We start from the raw sequence: 7,500 nt of genomic DNA, 5'->3' as shown, positions 1-7,500 counted from the left end.
TCCCTCCCAGGCGCCTCACCTGCTGTGCGCCACCATGGAGAGCACCTGCAGCGCCGCCTCCACCAGGGTGACCGTCTTGCCCGTGCCCGGCGGCCCGTAGATGACGTAGGGCAGGGGCCGCGTGCTGCCCTCCAGCACCCTCCGCACGGCCAGCTTCTGCTCGGCGTTCAGCTGCCTGTTGGCCCAGCGCAGCGTCGGCAGCTGGGCGGCGGGAGCCCGACCTGGGGGGGGGGGGGCAGAAGGGGTCAGAGTCGGCGACCATGACGCTCTCGCCAGTAAGATTTTGTGTTAAAAAAATCCAAAATCCGATTACCTCGTGAAAAAAAAAATCAATGAAAAGTTAGTCTTAGTGAAAATCAAATGCAACAAAATGTCAATGAAAGATACCGCAGTTTTAGTCAGTGTCGAAATAAATCGCACGAGCGGCACTCCTACCCTTCCTCTTCAGGGCGTTGATGGGGAGGACGGGGATGCAGTAGCCGTCTTCTGCGCCGCCTCCGTCCGCGCTGGGGCGCCCTCTGGCCTCGGCAGCTCGCCCTGGCGGCCTTGTGGCGCCAGATGCTTTCTGGACGGACGCAGAGGCTGCCTGCTCCACGCCGTTGCAGGCCGGGGCGCGCGAAGCCTGCCTTCCCTCGCGTTCCCGGAGGGCAGAGAGCAGGAGCAGCGCGCCCGGCGACGCCTGCACGCGGTTCCCCCTCGCGTCCCCCGCGGGCTCGAGGGCCTGGCTCAGGCTGGCGTGGGGGGGGAGCCTCGGATCCCTCGCACTGGCCCCCTCTCCCGCGGCGTGGTCGGACCTCTGGGGCCTCCTCCTGCGCCTCCTCTCGCCGTGCCTGTTGCCCTGCAGCCCCATCAGCAGCAGCGTCTGACTCATCTTCAGTGACCTGGAGGGCGTGTGATGGGGCCTTCCGTGCGACGCCACGGCACCGCCGTCCGGTCCCCCCACTTCAGCCTGGCAGCAAATGGCGCCGTCTCCGCCCCTTCGCTTCGTTCCTGCCTCGCCTTCTGCTGCGTCTCCACCTCCAAGCGCCGCCCTGTCGAGCGCTCCTCCTCCTCCTCCCCTTCCTTCGGCCGAAGCTGGTCCGGCGCCTTTCCATTCCCCCGCGTCGGCAGGCCCGGGGGGGAGGCAAGCGCCCCTCGCCTCCCTCGTCTTCGCCCTGGCGCCGTGCCTGCCTGCCTCGCCTCCGAGCTCCCTCGCCTCGTCGTCGCTGAAGGACTTGGAGGAGTTGGAGCTGGAGCCGGAGGAGGGGACGCCGAAGAGGCGCGTCACCACGGGGATCCTCGGCGGCGTGTGCTTGGGCTCGGGGGTGGCCGCGCCGCCCTGTGCAGCCCCCCACCCGCGACCGGCGTCCCTGCACAGAGGGCCGACGTCCGGGGTTGCATCACAGCCTGGCCTGCCTACACTTGGGACACGTGTGACCACGTGCGCGGCTTCGTCTACAGGAACACCACTCGATTCCAGTCCTCTGCTGCCGAGGAGTGGAGAATCACGAAAGGAGCAGCACACGGGATCCTCCTCCGCCTCGCACTCCTCCTCAATCACAACGTCCTCGTCGTCGTCATCTCCGTCCTTAAGACCACTAGGCACTTGAGCTTCGCTGCCGCCTTCCCCTTCGTCTCGGATGCCGTTGCTTTCGCAGGAACCCCCGTGTGGGTCGCGCGCCTGCCTCGTCCGCTCCTTCCTGCGCTCCTCCTCCACTCTACGTCCTCCTCGACGATCCTCTGCACCGTCCAGACCTTGGCTCGAAGGACAGGGAGGAGAGGCTCCGCCGCGGAGTGTCCCTAAGCTGGCCCCCTCCCCCAAGCGAGGCGCAGGAGCCCCCTCTCCCTCAGGCGGAGTCCTCCTCCCCTTCCGCCGATACACGCAAGTGGGGACCTCGAGGTCCACGTAGGACACCTGCGGCAGCTGGAGCCTCAGCTTGGAGGGGAAGAGGACGTCGTGGCCGAGCTGCCTCACGGCGAAGTCGAGGGCGAAGTGACACCGGCGGAGGGGCGTGCGGTTGAACCGGAACTGGATGGCATAGTCCTCGCCCCGGTACAGCTGGTGGAACGACGGGTGGAACTTCAGCAGCACCTGCGGGAGGCCAGTGCTAAGCATTCTGGGTTTAATAGACATTCTACAATGAACTTCTTCATCAAAGGCTGATCGCTAAACTCCTCTCCCGCCGAGGCCAAGATATAACAGGGATAGTGTGGGGCAGGAACCCCGTTCGCGATCCCTTCTTCGGGGTACAATATAGGGGGGAAATGGGGAATGATCAATCACTGAAAGACCTTAAAAACAAACAAACAAACTGAATCAGGCGCTTCATCTGCCTGTATCTCAGTCCCTTCCGATATAGGCGCCTAATTTGCATATTTCTTCCTCGCCCAATTTCCCGCCGGGCCATGAGATAAGGCCGTGACGTCATCCCCAAAGCAACGATAATCTAGGACTGGTAATCCCCTCCCCCCCATACCGCCCCCTCCCCCGTTCCTTCCCCTACCCTCCTCCCAACAACGCAATGCATATATAAGCACAAGTCGCCCGCCGGAGACACTGAATTGCACTGCCGGAGACACTGCAACCACTTGCTGCCTCGTCCCACTCGCTAAAATGGCCAAGATTTCCGCTGTCGCCCTGTGCCTGGCCGCCGCCGCCGCCGCCGCCGCGTCTGCGTCAGCGGCGGAGACGCCCTGTGGTGAGCAACCGCCTGTTTTCTGCCGTTCTCTCACTTGGGGGAAGAGACGGCTCGTGGTTTGAGTTTGTGTACGTGTACGTGTGCGTGTGCTAGTACGTGTATGTGTGCGTGTACGTGTGCATGTGCGTCTGTGTGCGTGTACGTGTGCGTGTACGTGTGCGTGTACGTATGCGTGTGCGTGTGCGTGTGCGTGTGCGTGTGCGTGTGCGTGTGCGTGTGCGTGCGTGTGCGTGCGCGTGTCCATCTGTCTGCCTCCCGTCCGCGTGACAACGAACTCCCCTTTCCGAACGCCCCCCCCTCCAGGCCACAGCAGGTGCCCCGAGAACTTCGTGCTGCTGTCGGGGCGGTGCCTCAACGTGACGTCGGCCAAGCACCTGGCCCGGCCGCTGCCGTGGCCCGAGGCGCGGGAGCTGTGCCAGGCCAGAGCCTCCGGGGACTGGACGGCAGACCTCGCCAGCGTCGACGTCCCGCTGCTCGCCGCCTTCACCGACTTCATCAAGAAGCACATTCCCGGTGAGGACCCGCGACAGGGGCAGGGCAGGGCAGGGCAGGGCAGGGCAGGGCAGGGCAGGGCAGGGCAGGCAGGGCAGGGCAGGGCAGGGCAGGGCAGGGCAGGGCAGGGCAGGGCAGGCAGGGCAGGGCAGGGCAGGGCAGGGCAGGGCAGGGCAGGGCAGGGCAGGGCAGGGCAGGGCAGGGCAGGGCAGGGCTAATACACAGCCTGTGATTATACATAGCCTGATCATAAACTGAATCATATAAACAAAGCTCGAATGACAAATACAAGCCAAGAGAGTGACACACATAGACGAAGAGCGACAGACGGACAGACACACACACACACACAAACGAGGCAGCCTCAACCACAGACATAAACAAACCGACCGACTTAACCCCCTTTAACCCCGCCCTCACGCCCACACTCACACGTGTCTCCCTCTCCCGCCCCCGAGACATGACCCACTACATCTTCTGGGCGGGGGCGCGCAAGGTGGGCGGCGAGTGGCAGGAGCTGGACGGCACGCCCATCGACCCTCTCGACTACATGTAAGTGCCGCGTCGCTGGAACGAACGTACGCCCGTCGCTAGTGGGAGAACTCAGCTATAGTAATAGTAATAGTAATAGTAATAGTAAAAGTAACAGTAAAAGTAACAGTAATAGTAATAGTAATAGTTACTTGGGTAGTTTGATAACATCAGATGGAAGAAGTGTAACTGAAATAAAGAAAAGAATTGGTATGGCAAAAGAAGTCTTCAACAAGATGAGTGCTGTCTTAAAGAACAGACAGTTGAAGGTAAAAACCAAAGTTAGAGTGTTAGAATGTTACGTGTGGTCAGTTTTGCTTTATGGGTGTGATGCTTGGACAGTCAATGAAAATATGAAAGAAAGATTAAAATCAGTAGAAATGTGGTTCCTCAGAAGAATGCTCAGGATTTCATGGACAGAAAGAGTTACTAATGAAGAAGTTTTAAGAAGAGCAGGAGTTAAAAGAACCTTGATGAAAGTTATCAGGAAAAGACATACAATTTTTAGGACACGTAATGAGATGTAAAGGATTGAAAAACTTAGTGTTAACAGGGAAGATAGAAGGGAAGAGAAGCAGGGTAGACAAAGGCAGAAGTTCATCACCAGCTTGAACAAAGATCTCAATATGGGCAGAAGTGACTTAGAACTGCTTAAGTTGTCAACAGACAGAACGGGACGGAAACCATGATCGCCAACGCCCTGAAAGGACAAGGCACTTGAAAAAGAATAGTAATAGTAATAGTAATAGAAATAGTAGTAGTAGTAGTAGTAGTAGTAGTAGTAGTAGTAGTAGTAGTAGTAGTAGTAGTAGCAGCAGTAGCAGCAGTAGTAGCAGTAGTAGCAGTAGTAGCAGTAGTAGAGTAGTAGTAGTAGTAGTAGTAGTAGTAGTAGTAGTAGTAGCAGCAGTAGCAGCAGTAGTAGCAGTAGTAGCAGTAATAATAATAATAATAATAATAATAATAATAATAATAATAATAATAATAATAATAATAATAATAATAATAATAATAATAATAATAAATTGTAATAACGATAACAGTAATAACAATAATACCAATAATACCAATAACAATTAACCCCTTCCCTTCCCCCCTCCCCCCCTCCCGCAGGTGGCACATGCAGCACCCGAGCGACGCCTCCCCCGACGACTACGCCTACGGCATGCTGGTGCCCGCCAGCACGAACCAGCTGCGGTTCTACCTCACGCCCTACTCCCTCCACAGCGTCGGTCCGTCGGCTCTTTGCGAGGCCAGGCGCCGCGCTTAGGCCGGGGACGCCGGGGACGCCGGGGACGCCGGGGACGCCGGGGACGCCGGGGACGCCGGGGGACGCCGGGGGACGCCGGGGGATGCTGGCGTCGGGGCGGTAGGGGGACAGGGGGGAGGAAGTGCGAGTGAGAGAAAGAAAATAAATGAGAGAGAGAGAGAGAGAAAGAGAGAGAAAGAGAGAGAAAGAGAGAGAAAGAGAGAGAAAGAGAGAAAGAGAGAAATAAAGAAAGAGAGAAATAAAGAAAGAGAGAAATAAAGAAAGAAAGAAAGAAAGAAAGAAAGAAAGAAAGAAAGAAAGAAAGAAAGAAAGAAAGAAAGAAAGAAAGAAAGAAAGAAAGAAAGAAAGAAAGAGTGAGAGTGAGAGTGATTGTGAGAGTGAGAGTGAGAGAGAGAAAGAGAGAGAGAAAGAGAGAGAGAAAGAGAAAGAGATAGAGAAAGAAAGAGAAAGAAAGAGAAAGAAAGAGAAAGAAAGAGAAAGAAAGAGAAAGAAAGAGAAAGAGAAAGAGAAAGAGAAAGAGAAAGAAAGAGAAAGAGAAAGAGAGAGAGAGAGAGAGAGAGAAAGAGAACGCTTCTTACAGTCCTTTAAAATGGTGAGTAAAAATATAAATGGAGCTGCTTGCTAATCCTGAACAAAGAACTGCTGTTACAGTTATTATACATATTTAATTGTAATCATCTACATGTTCAATTATAACTGATAATACAATTATGATATAACATCTCTTGCGTTTCTTATACCTTATAGATGTCTAAATCTATCGAAAATATAAATACAAACAAAAAAATTAATTATGGATATTTTTTTACGTGTATCTTACCGTATTTAACATCTTCACAATAGAAAATAATACGTGATAACAATATAGGATAATCTACATGCTTCCCCTAAAATGTCTGTCACCCTAATAGTTGTAATTAACATAATTTACTCATTTGTAATTTATATCATTTACTCAATTCTATTCAACATCATATATTCAGTTTTAATTGACACTTACTCAATTTTAACTGAAATCCTTTACTTAGATTTAATTGACATCATTTACTCAGTTTTAATTGACATGATTTACTCATGGCGTGATGGGATTAATTACTAAAGGGGAGACGGAGAAATTACGATTGATTGAATTGTTTATGAATCTATTGATTTATTGATGAATACATCAATAACTGAGAGAGAGAGAGAGAGAATAAGAGTCAGAAAATTTATTTATGAATTTATTGATAAATCTGATGAAAATTTTGATGAATCTGTTGTTGATTTTCATAATTTTCTTGAATCGTTAAATCTCTTGTTGAATTTATTGACGAATTAATCGACTGATGTCCTTGCAAGGCTCAGACCAGTCTTTAAACTTGTTAAGGATGTGGAGCGTCTTTTTCTAAAGAGAAAAATCTATGGCAAAACACGTCTACCCAAAAAGAAGGCAATTATCTAGTCCTGCTTGATTTTTGTCTGTACATTTCCACGGATTTTTGCTCGATGAAAAATACGTATTTTCCTTTTTCTCCTTTAAATTAAGAAGGCTGGGATTCATAGTCATTTCATATGTGTGTGTGTGTGTGTGTGTGTGTGTGTGTGTGTGTGTGTGTGTGTGTGTGTGTGTGTGTGTGTGTGTGTGTGTGTGTGTGTGTGTGTGTGTGTGTGTGTGTGTTACTCATATCAGCTTTCACAGGCTAGGTTTCACACCCATATGGCATGACACTTCTGACATGGTGCTTGGTTTTCCACCTGTGGATTTAAGTATTGTCTGCATTTAAAATCTGGTGTTTCTCTGAGTTTGTCTCTCAGTCCACTGCAACGTTTGTGCGTCCAATGGCTGCAAAAACAACAGTACACTGAGTGAACTCTAACAGCCTTTTTACATATCGCAAAAAGGTGTTTACCTGATGTAAACACTAGTCCCTGGCCTTTACCATTAACCATGATTTTTGTTTTTGTCATGGTTACTTTGCTAGACTTCAGCATCGGATCACACACAGCAAAGTGGTGTTGGGAAGCTACTTTTTCACCAGGTATAACTTTTGCATCCATCACTAACTTTCTGTCTCCTTTACGCAGTATGTAGTTGCACACCCACCGGATGTGTATGTTATGGGTTTGCTGCCTTTTCTTGGACCATGCGTTACACACTACCAACTCCAAGGCTGCTCCCATATCAAGAATACGTTCACCCTCATCCGTCATATCCATTTGCTTCTCTTCCAACATGACCACTGACGTCACCTCCAGCAGCAGCAAGTTGCATCACATTTCCATAGAACTTTTCTTTCTCCACAAAACCGAGTCCCTGTTGTGGCGCACAAGCAGACAAGCTACGGCGGTTTTGTGAACAAGAGGCAAAGATTCCAACTCTACCAATGCCAGAGTTACTCCCTACCGAGAATAGTTTGTATTGGCTGTTGTTGTTTATATATAAAGATTATATATATGTAAGATTATATATATATATATATATATATATATATATATATATATATATACATATATAATACCATATATATACCACTATATATACATATATATACA

General features: G+C 50.9%; 3 protein-coding genes across 4 annotated transcripts in view; 1 reads left to right on the top strand and 2 right to left on the bottom strand.

Moving 5' to 3' along the window:
* Nucleotides 1-7,500, bottom strand: part of LOC119599427 (transmembrane protease serine 9-like) — a 71,127-nt gene that overhangs the window by 45,576 nt on the left and 18,051 nt on the right. The gene's annotated exons all lie outside the window — the stretch shown is intronic.
* Nucleotides 1-7,500, bottom strand: part of LOC119599428 (RNA helicase Mov10l1-like) — a gene marked incomplete at its 5' end in the record, with an annotated part of 32,644 nt that overhangs the window by 9,473 nt on the left and 15,671 nt on the right. For both annotated transcript variants that reach the window (XM_037949199.1, XM_037949200.1), the window contains 2 exon segments: nt 20-221; nt 436-2,071. In XM_037949199.1, the coding sequence (XP_037805127.1) occupies nt 20-221; nt 436-2,071 (1,838 nt within the window).
* On the top strand, nt 2,512-5,027 carry LOC119599429. The gene is made up of 4 exons (XM_037949201.1): nt 2,512-2,678; nt 2,982-3,191; nt 3,629-3,722; nt 4,812-5,027. Exons 1-4 carry the CDS (start codon nt 2,594-2,596, stop codon nt 4,966-4,968), a joined length of 546 nt encoding a protein of 181 aa, XP_037805129.1. The 5' UTR covers nt 2,512-2,593; the 3' UTR covers nt 4,969-5,027.

This window comes from Penaeus monodon, chromosome 42 (assembly GCF_015228065.2).
Source record: "Penaeus monodon isolate SGIC_2016 chromosome 42, NSTDA_Pmon_1, whole genome shotgun sequence".
Taxonomy (NCBI): domain Eukaryota; kingdom Metazoa; phylum Arthropoda; class Malacostraca; order Decapoda; family Penaeidae; genus Penaeus; species Penaeus monodon.
The sequence above is the reverse complement of the archived record's forward strand: the minus strand, read 5'-3'. Positions and strand labels throughout refer to the sequence as shown.